This window comes from Astyanax mexicanus, chromosome 13 (assembly GCF_023375975.1).
Source record: "Astyanax mexicanus isolate ESR-SI-001 chromosome 13, AstMex3_surface, whole genome shotgun sequence".
NCBI classification, from domain to species: domain Eukaryota; kingdom Metazoa; phylum Chordata; class Actinopteri; order Characiformes; family Acestrorhamphidae; genus Astyanax; species Astyanax mexicanus.
In genome coordinates, this window is record NC_064420.1 from 38,893,012 (window position 1) to 38,909,267 (window position 16,256).

The following is a 16,256-nucleotide window of genomic DNA, read 5'->3' on the forward strand; positions in this document are numbered from 1 at the left end:
TAGGTAATTTTAATGCCGACTACACCAAAATCAAATCTTTAAACCACCTTAAAGGAGAACTCAGGTGTAAAATTGACTTTGGGTGTAGTAAAACATGATAAAGAGCACTAAATAGCACACCTTCGCTCTCCCACAGCTTTCCAAGATCCAGTAATTTTGTGCTTTCTGCCCAGCACTCTTTACAATGGGCGCTTCGGGGCATATTTTGCTTTTGATAAATCGCTTTTTACACTGTTATCCAGGCTCAAACAGCCTGAGAGGTGGGCTATTTACTACCCTTCATCATGTTTTTACTACACTCAAAGTCAATTTTACACCGGAGTTCTCCTTTAAAGTGGGTAAAGTTTGTTTTAGTGTGGTCGGCATGAAAGTACCAAGTTAAAATTGGTGGCTCAAATGCCTAAATTCGTTTTTTTTATTTTTTATTTACAGAACAAAATATCTATTGCACACATACTGTACGTTACTCAACAAAACTGAACCTAACACGCCTGAAATACACGCCTCACGATACCCAGGAAACACATCCTAAACATGGAAGAACGACAGATTGCTACTATTGCCATTTGTGCACCGCTTAAGCTGAACAAAAAAATAAATTAATTAATAAAAAAAAAAAGATAAAACAAGAAAAACTCCATTGGATGAGAAAAGCGTGGTGCGTTAGCATGGTCTATACAGGCCTGAGGTGAGTAGCACAGTAGTGCATGAAGGCTACCCTATGAGTGAAGCAGATATTCCCATTATTTTCATTCCACCTTAAAAGGTGCGGTGGTATTAGACATGTACTTGTGCCAGATTATAGCTGCTGCATCTTTTAAAAAGTCTCGTTCCATCTTTTTTTAATTCATTTTAAAATGTCTAGTTGTGGTATTTAGTATGAATGAATGCCATGTGACTCGTTTCTTGTGAAAAACATGCTCAGGTGTTTCTATTTAGCCCTGCTTTAGATCACTGAACTACTGGTCTCTGAAGAAAGACTCTTCTTTTGGCTCTTGCTTATGAATATTCATACATGTAAATATATCACCTCTGATTGGCTGACAGCACTGCAGCTACCTGCTGCCTCCACCTACAGTCAATTTTACAGCTCTAAAACTCAGAGTTCAATTCAGAGATACAGCCTTAGTTATAAAGATAGAACACTGAGTACTAGGTAAAGTTAACCCCTTAAACTTCGCTTTAAATTAAAACCAGAAGCTGCCTACTCCACAAGCCCAGTTTAAAGTGTTAATTATAATAATACACTTAAATGGTGGGAGTCTGTGTCCCTCAATCACTACTCGATTCTCTCTTTAATTGTTGTAATATGTAACTCTGAAATTAAATTACAAAGAGCTCCAATGTGCAGTTGCTGCTCTAACCAATTTCAAAATCGTTTATTGTTTATTATGAGACTGTACCAGACCAGTCACATGTTAATGGATAAGTGTGGCAACATTCTCATGATTCTCTCTGTGTCACATGACTACACCAAAATTTAGATATTTTTTTATATCACTAGATATTTCACAATAACATCACAGTAAGGATTTGGTCTGGTGTAAGGTGATGGTGTTTTTTTGTGGCAGTCTTCTCTATTGCTGCTGGAAGAATTGGCACAGTGACTATGTGATCTGGACTGACTATCGTATGATTTTCATGTAATTTCCTTCCCTTATCTGAGTCACAGCAGGTCCAGGTTGCAGTGTACTCACTATGCCTTCAGGCTGAAACTCGGCAGCAGGCGGCCTCATCACTGCTAGTGTCCTGTAGCTTCCAAACTCAGGACTCACTCCCGATTCATTAGCGGGTTCCTGCAGACTCTAAACAAAGACCAATTCCATCACTAACTAATTCTGTGATTAAATATAAAAACCACATCATAATAATCTTTATCATCATCATATATGTGCATCCTTTAATTGTTTTCATGTTTTCATGTACTTATTATGTCTACAATGTAGAAACAACATTAAAGAAAGAAAGAAAGAAACAAAGAGGGTAAAAAATAAAGAAAGAGAAAAAAGAGAAAGACAGAAAAAAGAGGAAAAGAGAGAGAAAGAAAAAAAGATGGAAAGAAACAAAGAAAAAACAAAAGAAAGAGCAAAAGAAAGAGAGAGAGAAAGAAAGAACAAACGCAAGAGAGAAAAAGAAAGAAATAGAAAGAAAGAAAGAAAGAAAGAAAGAAAGAAACAGAAAGACAGAAAGAAAGAGAAAGAACAAAAGAGAGAGAAAGAGCAAAAGAAAGAGAGAGAAATAAAGAAAAAAAAGTCAGAGAGAGAGAACAAGAGAAAGAACGAAAGAAAGCGAGAAAGAATGAAAGAAAGAGAAAGAAGAAAGAGAGAGAGAAATAAGAGAGAGAGAAAGAGATAAAGAACAAAAGAGAGAAAGAGCAAAAGAAAGAGAGAGAGAACAAAAGAGAAAGAACGAAAGAAAGCGAGAAAGAATGAAAGAAAGTGAGAAAGAACGAAAGAAAGCAAGAAAGAACGAAAGAAAAAGACAAAAAAGAGAGAGAGAAATAAGAGAGAGAAAGAGAGATAAAGAACAAAAGAGAGAGAAAGAGCAGAATAAAGAGAGAAAGAGCAAAAGAAAGAGAGAGAAAGAACGAAAGAAAGCAAGAAAGAACGAAAGAAAGCAAGAAAGAAGAGAGAGAGAAATAAGAGAAACAGAGAGAAAGAGCAAAAGAAAGAGAGAGAAAGAACAAATGAAAGTGAGATAGAGAACAAACAAAAGCGAGAGAGAAAGAACAAACGAAAGAAAGAACAAAAGAAAGAAACACTGAATGAAAAGAGGTGTCCAAACTTTTGACTGGTACTGTAGTATCAAACCTAGATCTGCATATGTTGCCGTAACTATGTTTTTTATTAATGATATAATAATATAATGTAAGCAGAAGCTAAAACACAAAAAATCTGAATATTAAATTGTTTATTCACCAGTAAAACACTGTCACTTACATATTAATCAATCAGAGTTTAATATAAAACAGTGTGAACTGGGTGAGGATGTTTACCCAGCCTGTGGACTCGATCATTTTCAGCTCCAGTGGATCTCCAATAGCCTGATCCCCGAGCAAGGCTACAGAGTGGCAGGAGGCCAGGGCTGACAGCATGGGGCCCGGGGGGAGAAGACGAGGGTCCGGGACGAGATCATCAAACCCTGACTTGTTCCTGACCTTCACCCCCCACACATCCAGACCCTCCTCAGTTAGAGTTCCTGTCTGAGGAAAGAAAACACAGGTTTTACTTCCTTTACCACAAACTAAATTACATTTAAATATTACAATAATAACCTGTAGTAAAAGGTATATAGAAATCTACAGATTATATAGATTTTTAGAAGGCTATACAATAGACATGGACTCTAATAATGGAGCAAGCCATAACATATACTTTTTTATCCTTAAAAAGTAAAAGTAATGGAAGAACAGTATGTAAATGGATCATAAAGTGTGTTTGCTTAGGAAAACCTATATAAAGCTCTGGGAAAAAAAAGAGAGACCACTTAAAAATGAAGAGTTTCTTAGATTTTACCAAATTGAAAACCTCTAGAATATAATCAAGAGCAAGATAAATGATCACAAGCCATCAAACCAAGCTGAACTGCTTGATTTTTTGCATCAGGAGTGGCATAAAGTTATCCAAAAGTGTGTAAGACTGGTGGAGGAGAACATGAACATGAACGAGATACATGAAAAGTGTGATTAAAAAGCAGGGTTATTCCACCAAATATTGATTTCTGAACTCTAAATGACAATATTTTTATTTGGAATTTGGGAGAACTGTTGTACGTAGTTTATAAAATAAAACAATAATGTTTATGTTACTCAAACATAGACATATAAACAGCAAACAGTATTCTCTTATTTTTTTCAGAGCTGTAAATCTCTTTTAAAGTGTTTCTTAAACAAGTTTCACTTTTTGAAATAAAAGCAGCCATTAAAAACAAACTTTTTTCATGGACTTCCACTAAAAATTCTGTAAAAGTTGCCATTTTATAATCATAAATAAATATTTTTGCATTAAGAATGACAATTTGCAGGTTTATTAACAGTTTTCTACATAGCCTAATAATCTCTTTAAAATAATATAACAATATATGGATCTAAGCTCTATTTGCAAAGAGCCAATACGTTCTATCCAGTTAATACTTTAATTATTTTTACACTGTACATGAAAAATGTCTCTTTCTGGAACATTCCTACCACTTATCTTTGTAAAAGTCAAGTTGTAGCTTACAGGACTTAATCATAGGAATCTCACAACACTTTAGAAACAAAAAACAGTCTGTTTGGGGCTATACACATGAAACCAGAAGGGATACTTTTTTTATTTTTGTCCTGTTAAGCAAGCTGAACAAATTCTCTCCTGAAGGCCCCTGAGGAACATTATTATCTGGTCACCTGACCAGGAACCAGAAAAGCCAGTTTAGTAGGAAACAAATGAAGGTCATGGACCACGCCCGGGGTATGTGTCATGCCGGAGTTTGGTTAAGGTGGTCTGTTAGTTCATCAGATACGGAAATAGGAGAACAAACATTTAAAGAAATCTAATTAAACATCTGCGCTTCATTAAACATGTAAACTAATGCGCTTCCAGAATCAGAGCAGACGTCAGGGGAAGCCCCCGTCCTCCACGCTCTTCCTCACCTTGTCGAAGCAGAAGAGGGAGATCTTTCCGCAGATGTTGATGCGAGGGGGGCTTATGCAGAACACGCCGTGTTTCTTCAGGCGATGCTGGGCGTAGATGGTGCCTGTGGTTATGGCAGCGGGGAGAGCAGGCGGCACCACGATGGTCACAATATCCAGAGATCGGATAATGAGCTGCTCCCAAGTGGTCTGATGGTTTAAAAATGATAATAATAATTATAAATAATAATTAAAATTATAATAAAAATTCAGAAACAAAGAGATTGAAAATATATGGTGATTTGGTCATATAGTGTAATAAGACCTTTGTGGGCAGGGATTACAGAATAATAACCAACAGCTACATCACAGCACCTGCATCTTAACAAATATATTAATACAGTAGTGTAAATGAATCAGTAGTGGTCTTACTTACATTGCTCCTATAAAGCATGACTATGCTGTATATCGTGCCAATCAAAGCTGCAAATACAAGGACATTCATTCAGTTAGTCTCACAAAAACAAGTGGTAGTTTTTGTCGCATACAGGAAATATTTCCCATGAAACCCCTATCTTTTATATCATATCCTAAATACAGTTGATATTAATCTCTACAACAACAGTTACTTAGGGAGATAATACAGCTTAACAAATATTACTGAAAAAATTATTTTAAAAATCATAAGCAAAATGTAATTATAAGAAATTAGGAAAACAATTTTAGACACCCTCATATTTATTACTATGTAAAATGTGTAAAATTAGAAACAGGTACAGTGCATTTATTTCAGATTATTAGAGCATGGTTAGAGAGGAATTCCTTTTTAAACATCAGACATTAGTTTGGTTTGATCTTAAATTTTAATGTGAGTGGATCACCATGTCCAGATCCAAAGAACTCCAAAGATCCCTGAGGCTTTTAGTAGTTTGTAAGAAAGTTTGGAAAAAAGTTCATAAGGAAGAAAGTTTGGAAAGAATTTCGGAGGAAGAAAGTTTGGCAGTAAGTGAGGAAGGAAATAAGTTTTGAAGGAAAAAAGGATAGAAGGAGGGAAAGAAGTTTGCTCGAAAGTTTGGAAAGAAGGACAGAAGTTTGGAAGGAAGGAAGTTCAGAAGAAAGTATGAAAGGAAGGAAGTTTGGAAGGACAGAAGTAAGGAAGTTTGGAGGGAAGGACATTCACTAGAAAGTTTGGAAAGAAGGACAGTAGTTTGAAAGGAAGGAAGTTTGGAAGTTTGGGATGAAGTTGGGAATAAAGGAAGTTAGAAAGGAAGTAAGTTCAGAGGGAAGGAAGTTCGGAGGGAAGTAAGTAAGTACAGAAGGAAGGATAGAAGTTTGGAGGGAAGGACATTCACTATAAAGTTTGGAAAGAAGGACAGAAGTTTGGATTGAAGGAAGTTTGGGATAAAGTTGGGAAGGAAGGAAGTTTGGAGGAAAGGATGTTTAGAAGAACGTTCGTAAGGATGGAAGTTCTATGGGAAAGAAGTTCTGAGGGAAGGAAGTTTGGAAGTTCAGAAGGAAGTTCGAAAGGATGGAAGTTTGAAAGGAAGTTCAGAAGGAAGGAAGTTCAGAAGGAAGAAAGATAGACGTTTCACTTATATGATACCCTCCTAAATACCCAATTAAGCCTTTATAATAAACACAATCCTTCACACTCAGCACTCAACCAGCACATACTGCCAATAATTAACACACTCAACCTTTCACCTGAAGGACTACATTAAGCAAAAGGGGGGCATTATCCAAAACAGTGCCAATTCTTATCTGGTCATACAGATATACATTAATTCACACAGAAAAGCACACCAGTGTAACCAATTCTCTTGATCTCCATGTTTTTGGACTGTGGGAACAAACTGAAACTCCACCCCAGCAGGGACTTGAACCCAAGACGTCAGCACTGCCGGCCAACCTGCTGACCTCAAAGCCACCAGGCAAACACCAGTAATTACACATCACCTGTGACATGAGCCAGCCTATGAGATAACCTAATCTTGTGGTCGGCTCTTGGGCTGAAGTTGCTTGGAAGGCCTGACCTGGTTATACTGGCAACTGTTTTCAAACATCTACAGTGCAGCTTGCAAAAGTATTCATACCCCTTGAACTTTTCAATATTTTGTCACATTACAACCACAAACATAAATATATTTCGTTGGAATTTAATGTGAAAGACCAAGACAAAGTGGTATACATTTGTGAAGTGGAAAAAAGAAAACTATGCATGGTTTAAAACATTTTTTAGTCAATACTTTGTGGAGCCACTTTTTGCTGCAGTTACAGCTGCGAATCTTTTATGGTATGTATTCACCAGCATTGCACATCTAATGACTGAAATTTTTGCAGATTCTTCTTTACAAAACAGCTCAAGCTTTCTTTTTACTCTTTTTTAGTCATTAGCAGTCATCAGGGAACTTCTGAATGCAATTGGTTGCAAGGGGGCTGAATACTGAATACACACCGAACCTTTTTAAGTTTTTTATTTGTGAAAAATGTTTTGAATCATGCTTAATTTTCTTTTACTTCACAACTGTACACCACTTTGTTTTGGTGTTGATCTTTCACATTAAATCCCAATTAATTATATTTATGTTTGTGGTTGTAATGTGACAAAATATGGAAAAGTTTAAGGGGTACGAATACTTTTGCACGCAACTGTATAAATGCATTTAAATATAGATTTAGGCAGTAATAAATGTGGGAGTATTTTTATATTTTACAAATGATTTTTAAAGGACTTTTTTTCCCATTTTTTAATTATTATTTCAATTATATTATTTTCAACTATTGTTAAAAAATGAAGTTTCCATTAGTTTAAATACAATATGTTTAAAAAGACAAATGTTTTAAATGTTTTTTTTTTTGTTAAATGTATATCAATCTTAAATATAATTTTACCCAGGCATCCTAAGAACAGCAGGAACTTCATGGCGTCCCGATAGAAGCGGAAATTCAGTGGTTGTGGGTAAAGGATAGAGCTGACCAGGTCACCTTTAGCTGTGAAAAACCCTGAGGAACAGAAACACAGTGAGGTAAATCAAAAATGCGTTTGCATTGCAAATGAAAAAACAGTGGAGTCTACTCATTAAAATGAGTATCTGTACAGCTAGCTAGCTTTCAGTTCATGCAGCATGTTCTCATCAGTGACATCATTGTTTTTTTTTCTGAATTACCTGTGCGGGTAACAACAGCGAGCGCTCCCTTCCCCCCGGGACGTCCCCCCCTGGCCTGGATTATCTGTGTACCACAGAACAGGGTGTGTCTGCGCTGAGATTCAGGGCTGTATGTTTCCCCAGAGACGGACAATGGGGTCTTCATCACAGGTATGCTCTCACCTGACAGTCAGCGGTGAAGTGGAAAGAGGGAAGAGGAGGTGTGTTATTGCTACAATGAGTTCATTATGCTACACACACACACACACACACACACACACACACACACTGCCGACTTGTCTTTTGTGTGTGTCAACAAGTTTTAACAGCCTGTGCACTATGATTAAGCCAGTCACAATAACTATTGTGTTATTTAAAAATGATTGCATTTAAATAATGAAATATTGCAATATATAACTACTTATACTTAACTCAAATACAATATTTTCATAGGCTTATATTCAGTATTGTTATATCTGCTAATACCTGCTTTTCCTTTTATCCTGTTTATTCTGTAACACTGAACTACGGTTAGGTTACTTTCATACTTATATATATGTAGAGTTTTTGTATTTATATATTCTTGTATATATTCTTTGACCACTGTAGTAGGTGAGACACTTATCTGAGGTTACAGCATTTTTTATTTATATTTATATATAAATATATTTATATTTTTTTCTATCTTTAAAATTCATTATTTTTGTTTTTAAGCCACTGACATAATGGGAATAGCATAATAATGCAATTACACTCTTTTATAGAGCATATCGATATATCAACCAAGAAATTATTACGATAAATATTTTATTAGCATTTTAAGACCACTGACTATGATAATAGATTAGCATAACAAAGCAATTACACCATCTTAAAAAAAAAAAAAAAACTAAATTATAATTAAGCAATAATACATGAGAGGGAATGCTATGACGTGTATTATTGGCAAATATTACCCATTATAGCACAAATCTCGAGTGCATTATTGCGATTGTCGCTTCCTTTATCGCTGTTTATTGAAAGATTTTGAGTTAAAGAGGAGGAGAAAATACCATCTGTTTGGTTATAAACACTCTGCGAGTTAAAATAGTTATTTCCTTTGCTGCTCTGTTTGTAGCTGCACTGTTTGGCTTGTAAGCGCTGCATCGTTGCTAGGTTACCTGTATGTGGCAGAGTAATACATGGAGAGCTTCGGTTACAGCGCATTACCGGCTGATAATGGCACTCACAGAACACAGAATCTTTCAGCCAATCACATTGCAGGGATGGAATTAACTGTGGTATAATTGACTAATTAGTTTGAGAAATATATACTTTTATTAACACCTACTGCAGTCCTCACCATGTGTATTGAGCCGCAGTTATTAAAGCATTGATGTATAAAAATATTTAAATAAACCAAGTAAAACTGATGTACTGCCTCATTCACGTTAATGTGCCCTCTCTATTAAATTAACACAACGGAAAAAGAGATCAAGATTAAGGCGATTTCTTGCTGCCGTATGCCACAGTTAAGGATAAAAAACTTTATGCAAATGAGCACAGTCACCATGCTGTGTCTAGTAAATCAGTCATCTTCAGACATGGAGGAAAAGCTGAGAATGGCAGTATCTGGATTTTCAGAATTAAATCAGAATGAGCTTGACTCAAAAATAAAAAATAAAATCTTCCACATCTGATAACATACTTTCAGACTGTATTTTGCTTTATTTTTTTATAGACATGTCCTTACCACTGGCGAGGCAAAAGATTAGTAGAAGAAGAGAGTGGACATGTATAAACAGAGTACTCATGTTTTTCTCACCAGTCAGCATGCTTTCATTGACCATGCATTCCCCGGCCAGCAGGGCAGCGTCACATGGCAGCAGCAGACCCTCAGCAGGGATCACCACACAGTCTCCCGGCACCAGCTCCACCGAACTCACACACTCTTCCTCTAGATAACATCAAACACACACAGAGGAGAACATTCAATTCCTGCCTCAAATCTTCAGTATTAAATACAGTTATTTATCCCTTTCAGACCTGAATTATGTGCCACTTACGGAAATATATAAATAATAATGCTGTTTTCTGTCTGTAATGCACACAAAGAAAGACTCTAACATTCTAATATAAAATCTATATTAATGTTAAATCCAGCTAACTAAAATAAGTAACACTTTATGTCTATTGGATTGGAAGCCATCCCTAAACAATTAAATAAACAAGGTAAAAACACACTTTTTAACCAATACATTTCTAGGATTTTTCCATTAATTTTGGCCTGACCATATGATTTTTAAAGCATCAGTGCAGACATGGACAATAAACCCAAAAATCAACTAAAATATAATTAAAACTGATTAAAGTAGGTCTAAAATTAATCAGATAAATTGTTGATACAAAAAAATAGATTTTCTATTTTTTCTATTTGTTGCTCAAAATAGATTTTCTTCATCGATAAAGGGAAACATAAAATTTGTAGACCAAATTTTCATGACTTTTCCTAAACTTTCCGGGTATTTTTATTTTTCCAAAACTTATCCAGGCCTGGAAGTTACTACTTTCACATTCCATGACTTTTTCTGTACGAACCCTGGTTCTAAATTACATACTTCACACAATAATCACACAATTAGTAAAATAAGCTCTTTTAATTTGCCTTATTGGCTCTAGTGCTAGGTGCTTTCCAGTTCAGTGAGCAGCACTACAATCAAAGTCTATTTCATGCTGGATTTCTCATTTAAGACATAAGTCTTAAAGGCATTTCAGAATGTAAAACTGTGTTTTGCTCAGCACTGTCAGATTAAGAGTTTAATACACATCCTCCTTCAAAAGAAAAACCCACATAACCAAAAGAGAGCTGCAACACAGGCCAAATCTAAAACACCCAAACTGTTACATAACAGTCTTGGCCCATTAAATTTACACCTCAAACTTACTGCATAAACCTAGTCCACTAGCAAAGCCCTAAAAGCAGTCAAAATGTCATAATAATAATATGGTATGAAATAAATAAAAGCCTGGGTAAAAGCAGAAGGCAATGCATATAGCACTGACCATATACCTGTAAGTAAGTATTTTCTAATGGCTTATATCAGGGGTCGGCAATTAAGTATGGACAGATATTTTCCAAGCCATTATTACGTGGCGGGCCACAAAAAAAACCTTTGTTTTGGAAAATGAAGTGTAACGGGATGGAGTGCTACAGACTAGTAGCTCTCCAGCCCAGAGGGTTGTTGAACCTAATTGTAGAACAGTTGATCTCAAAGCAGATAAACCCAAGAAAAAGGGAAAAAATATATAAACACACCGTTCCTTACGCAGGATCGAACCCATGTGTATCATCAGGGTCGCGGTCCAACACACTACCGCTGCCCCAGCTTGTAAATTGGGACACGGCAGAGAAAAAAAAAACCCGCCCTTATAAGATAGGGGTAGGGAGCCCAAGAACAGGCGGAAAAACTAGAATGGGTGGAAACTCATGCTGAAAGTCACGCCGAGCGCGACAGAGAGACGAGGGAGGAATGTAAATAAAAGCTCTCCAGAGAAGGTTTTTTTTTATCGTTCATTATAGTTCAAACAACCTCACGGGCCAGATGTTTCATGTTAAGGTTGTTTGACACCTGGCTTATATGAAGGTATCCTGTAACAATCACCTCATTATGCTGCTCACAGCTTTAGCATTACATAATAACCCTCACCTCCAGTAGCTCTGCGTACAGTGACATTCACTATCAGCTGGGCCATCTGCCGGAGAGTAGTGCTTTGCTGCAGATTCACACAAAACAAGAGTTTATAAAGTATTGTTTTGAGAAAATATTGTAACTTTAAAAACAATAAGAAGCATGCAACAAGATTTGGTTTCTAATAATTCTAGGCTACTTATGCTGGTTCATTTATTAAATCATGTTTACATAATGTAAAGTGTTTTAAATAATAATGATTATAAACAATAAAAATAAATGTTTTTATATTACACTGAAGATATAATCTCTACAAGCCTTTTTTATTCAATATGGAGCACATAAAATAACCAGATAAATAAAATAATCGTTAGTGAGTCTTAAAATATTGTCAATTTAATTAATCATTCACTCAATTTAATGAATTGTTCTTTTCATTGACTAAATAATTGCCTAAATTTACAATTAATTAAACAGAGAGAAATCCTTATTTTTTATTTTTTTTTAACTTTTAACTTTATTGAATATCATTGAAGTTAATGAATAAATAAAAAAAGAAATTAAATTGTTAAATTGGCTAAATGACTTATTACACTGAGGGACTGATTAATTAATTAAATTGAAATAAACTGTTGAATCTATGGAACGATTAATCAACTGAGGAAATGACTGAGGAAATTAGAAGAATTGTTACATTGACAAAAATTATAATAATTAGGAAAAATGAATTATTTCTTATATTGAGGTAATCATATTTTATCATATTGAGGGAATTGGGTCTACCATGATACTTTAGAGGTGCTTTAAATGATTATCAGGGGAATTATTTCTTATACTGAGGGAATGTTTTATTATATTGAGATATTTATTTCTATCATGAAACTTTAGAGGCACGATTATTCTATTGCTAATGATAAAATGTGCAGAGTATATCCACAGAACATTCCCTTACCTTCCTGATTTCATACAGGGATACAGCGATGGAGATGAACGATATGACGAAGATGCAAACAGCATAATAGTAGTATCTATCTGACATCCAGAGGATGATACTAAACACTTGAAACATGTAGAAGGGGTTGAGAACCTAGAAAAAAAAGAGCAATGTGGAGAAATTCAAATGTGTTAGTACAAAGTTCAGTGAAAATGGTTGTGCAAATGTTTTATAAACAAGCGCTAGCAGGTAATTAATAGTATTAAGTATAATATATTCGGCCTCGTTGTGGAAAAAGTTTTCCAATCTTCTCAAATAGAAATAATAAAAAAAATACTGATTTATTTCAGTAGGTGGTCAAAAATAAAGATACCTCCTCAAACAGTAACTGTCCGTAGGATTTTACAGGCACGTCGATGATATTGTCCCCAAAGATCTGCTGCCTGGGGAGAAAACAAGACATAGAGAAGCATAAACAAACAGAAAGAATATGGCTGTGATCATTAATAATGCACGAATAACACGAGCAGTGTTTGTGTTAGACCTTGAGCTTTGGTCCGCTCGACTCAGTCCCTGCTGAAGACGATGCAAGTCAGCACAAGTCCAACCCTCACTGAGGACACTGAGAAAACACAAGAAACGAATCATGCTTTTGAAGGTCATGCAACCGGAGAAAAAGATTTATGTAGTTCAGAAGGAATTATACGATTTCTGCTTAATCATACCTAACTTTGCAGAAAGCCCCTTTTCTGGGCATCCACACATATCGCATGCCTTCAAACACGTAGTATCGCAGAACGGTTTTCTGCAGGATGGACACAGTAAACTGATTAGAAACAATGCTGGACTTTATTTAATTTTTTTTGCGACAGTATAGAAAATCAAAAAAACAAAAAACAGACAGTAGAGTATGAACCCAAGATATTTCATGTTTTGTCTGCTCAACTTTAATTCATTTATTATTATACATCAATTCCTGAATTTCAGACATGCGACATGCCATTTTAAAAATTTTGCATTTTCTTTACTGTTCCAACATCTTCTGATGTAGCATTGTACATTTTACCTGTTCTTTGTGCAGCTGAACATTGTCTCTCCACTCGTTCTCGTCCACCTCTCCTCCTGCATGCTCAAAACTGCAGAAGACAAAACAGGAGTTACTTTCTGGCCACGTCTTTTGATCATCTCACACTTCAATGTTTACAACATAAATCAATCATACTTTGACCTGGAGAAGATGAGATATGTTTACTTAGCAGAAAACACGTGGCCATGCCATTTAGAAATGTAGGTTTTCACTTTCACTGGAACGGTCACGTTTTGTTTGTCTATTACCTTTAAAGGTATACCTGTAATGTGTGTGCGTTGGTTAGAGTATTTATTTTCCGACTTATCTTTCTTGCTAAACTTTTTTTTTTTTATTATCTTATCTTTCAATCTGTATCCCATTTTCTCCTAATTTCCCAATTTATGCAGCTAATTACCCAACCCACTCATTAGGACTCCCCCCTATCACTAGTGATGCCCCAACACCAGGAGGGTGAAGACTAACACATGTCTCCTCCGATACATGTGAAGTCAATCACCGCCTCTTTTCAAACTGCTGCTAATGCAGCATTGCAGAGTAACATCACAGCACGCTCGGAGGAAAGCGCAGCGACTCAGTTCCGATACATCAGCTCACAGACGCCCTGTGCTGATCGACATCACCCTTTGGAGTGATGAGGGGAAAGAGCTCCATCTACCCACCCAGAGAGAGAGCAAGGCTAATTGTACTCTCTCAGGGCTCCGGTAGCCAATGACATTCTTGCTTAAAATGAAAAGAATCTAGAAATCTATTTTTATTTTTTATTATTATTTTTTTTTTTAGTTACAAATACCAGACTAATATTGCTTTTTCAAACACATGCCCACATAGACGGAACCAAATGGGACAAGTATAGTGTCCTATGACTTTTGACATGTCTTATGGAAGCTAAAGAACCCTGTGCTGAACTGCAGGATATGCATGTGGGGCCTCCTTCAGTAAACGTGGAAACAACTCTTATAGGATTTGTTTGTCTGTTCGCATGGACAATTCTAGCCAGATGCTGCTGGTCACCATCATTATCACCTACTATGCACCTACTACACTGTCCACTGTGGGTAGTAATGCCTACTACGATGTATTCCTGGTACTCATGTAACATTGTGGATTGAGCATTGTTAAATGCCACACATAGCATCACAAATTGAATGTTCCATCCATATCACACCCACTACCAGGAGTGCTCAGCCTCCCTCACAAGATAACACCTCACAACTTTTACAGGTGGGAGTGTTTTTAAGCCATCGCCCAAGGCAACACTTTATGATCAATTTACAATTTATATACGGCAATCTCATGATATTTTTCAAACTTCTTTTAGGATAAACGACACTGTAAGACTGATAAACCACATCGACCCATCTGCACAGAGCCGGACTAACCTATAGGCATGGTGGAGCTGAAGCTCCAGGGCTCAAGCGTGCAAGGAACCCATAGGTTGTCTAGGGAGGGACAGGAACGTTGTAAAACAGCATTGGTTGCATGACTGACTAATTAGCACAGTGTCTGTTCAGCATCTTTAACTATTTTAATTAAAAGGCTAAAAAAAAAACTAGTTTTTTAGCCCAAATGAAACATTGTCTTTTAAGCTGCCCAATTACATACGCAGAAACGTACAAAAAAAAAAAAAAAAAGAAGACATTCCTGTCGTTTCAGGTTGTTCTAGGCGTTCCAAGGCCCACAGTTTTCCCATGCCTACAATACAAAACAGGCTAGCTAAAAGCAAGCATGAATAAATCTGAAATAGGCCATATAAATAATACTGCTGATTAGGGGTGTGCCATATCGTATCGTACACGATAATATCGTCAACATTTTTTAATATTGTGAATAGTGCTGGGCGTTAAAACGATAACGATAGTTATCGAGGAAAATATATATTGCGATAAATATGATAAGCCGGACGATAGGATTCGATAAACTTTATTTTCTATTTCCCTTTTAAGTAGCGCTGCGAACAGGCGCAGTGTGCAATCAGGCAGCGCGCTGAACTGCCTCACAGCTGATAGACTAAAATGTAACTAAAACTATTATACATTTTAGTTAAAAGACTAAGACTAAACTGTATCAATTGAATCACCTGTCAAAATGAACACTTTGATATACTATTGTATTTTGCTTTATGTGGTTGCCTGCATTCACAATAATCCTTTGATTAAATATAATTGTATTAATTGCTGTTGCAATTTAAATTAAACAGACAAATAATGTAAAGGGTCTGATTTTTTTTTGTTTTTGTTTATATATTTGTCCCCTTGTGCTTGTTTTAAGGGCCATACATGTTAGGGGGGGGTTCCAGACCTGTGTGGATATATAATGACTTTTTAAAATTAATTTAAAAGCTGTCTGAGCACCTTGTGCTCACCTGGCACGATGTGGACATCCACAAGGCTCTGAGCCTGCTAGTGATTTTGGCCATGACTCCCTTATTCTGTCACTTATGAGTAAAAAGAAACCTTTAAGTGTAGCAGAAAGTGATTTGATTTATATTGTGATACATATCGATATAGGCTGATATGGAAAAGTATATCGTGACAAGATTTTTGTCCATATCGCCCAGCCCTAATCGTGAACAATATTATACCCTGAAATATCGCGCCATAACATTCATCCCTAATTATCACATCAGGGTTCTACTTTTTTACTGTTTTAAGCAAAAAAAAATTCACACATTTCTCATTTCCTATTAAATAATTACTAGAGACAGATTATATCTGTCCAGTGTCATTTATTTTACTTTAATCCTTGATATATGTAGATATTTGGAGTTCTGTTACAAATCGGCTAAAATTCTTGCATTTTTTTAATATCA

At 35.9% G+C, this 16,256-nt stretch overlaps 1 protein-coding gene across 3 annotated transcripts in view; it reads right to left on the reverse strand.

The window, feature by feature from the left end:
- The window catches only part of atp13a2 (ATPase cation transporting 13A2), a 172,799-nt gene that overhangs the window by 144,410 nt on the left and 12,133 nt on the right, over window positions 1–16,256 (reverse strand). For all 3 annotated transcript variants that reach the window (XR_007423860.1, XM_022677233.2, XM_022677235.2), the window contains exons 5-17: window positions 13,424–13,493; window positions 13,083–13,162; window positions 12,902–12,979; window positions 12,731–12,800; window positions 12,376–12,510; window positions 11,442–11,508; window positions 9,560–9,691; window positions 7,777–7,938; window positions 7,502–7,612; window positions 5,046–5,092; window positions 4,631–4,819; window positions 2,996–3,202; window positions 1,698–1,805 (exon numbers count right to left, since the gene is read on the reverse strand). Coding sequence is in view for 2 of the 3 variants with exons in the window: in XM_022677233.2 (XP_022532954.2) it covers window positions 1,698–1,805; window positions 2,996–3,202; window positions 4,631–4,819; window positions 5,046–5,092; window positions 7,502–7,612; window positions 7,777–7,938; window positions 9,560–9,691; window positions 11,442–11,508; window positions 12,376–12,510; window positions 12,731–12,800; window positions 12,902–12,979; window positions 13,083–13,162; window positions 13,424–13,493 (1,456 nt within the window). In the remaining variant the exon portion in view is untranslated. The remainder of the gene's footprint in view (window positions 1–1,697; window positions 1,806–2,995; window positions 3,203–4,630; window positions 4,820–5,045; window positions 5,093–7,501; window positions 7,613–7,776; window positions 7,939–9,559; window positions 9,692–11,441; window positions 11,509–12,375; window positions 12,511–12,730; window positions 12,801–12,901; window positions 12,980–13,082; window positions 13,163–13,423; window positions 13,494–16,256) is intronic.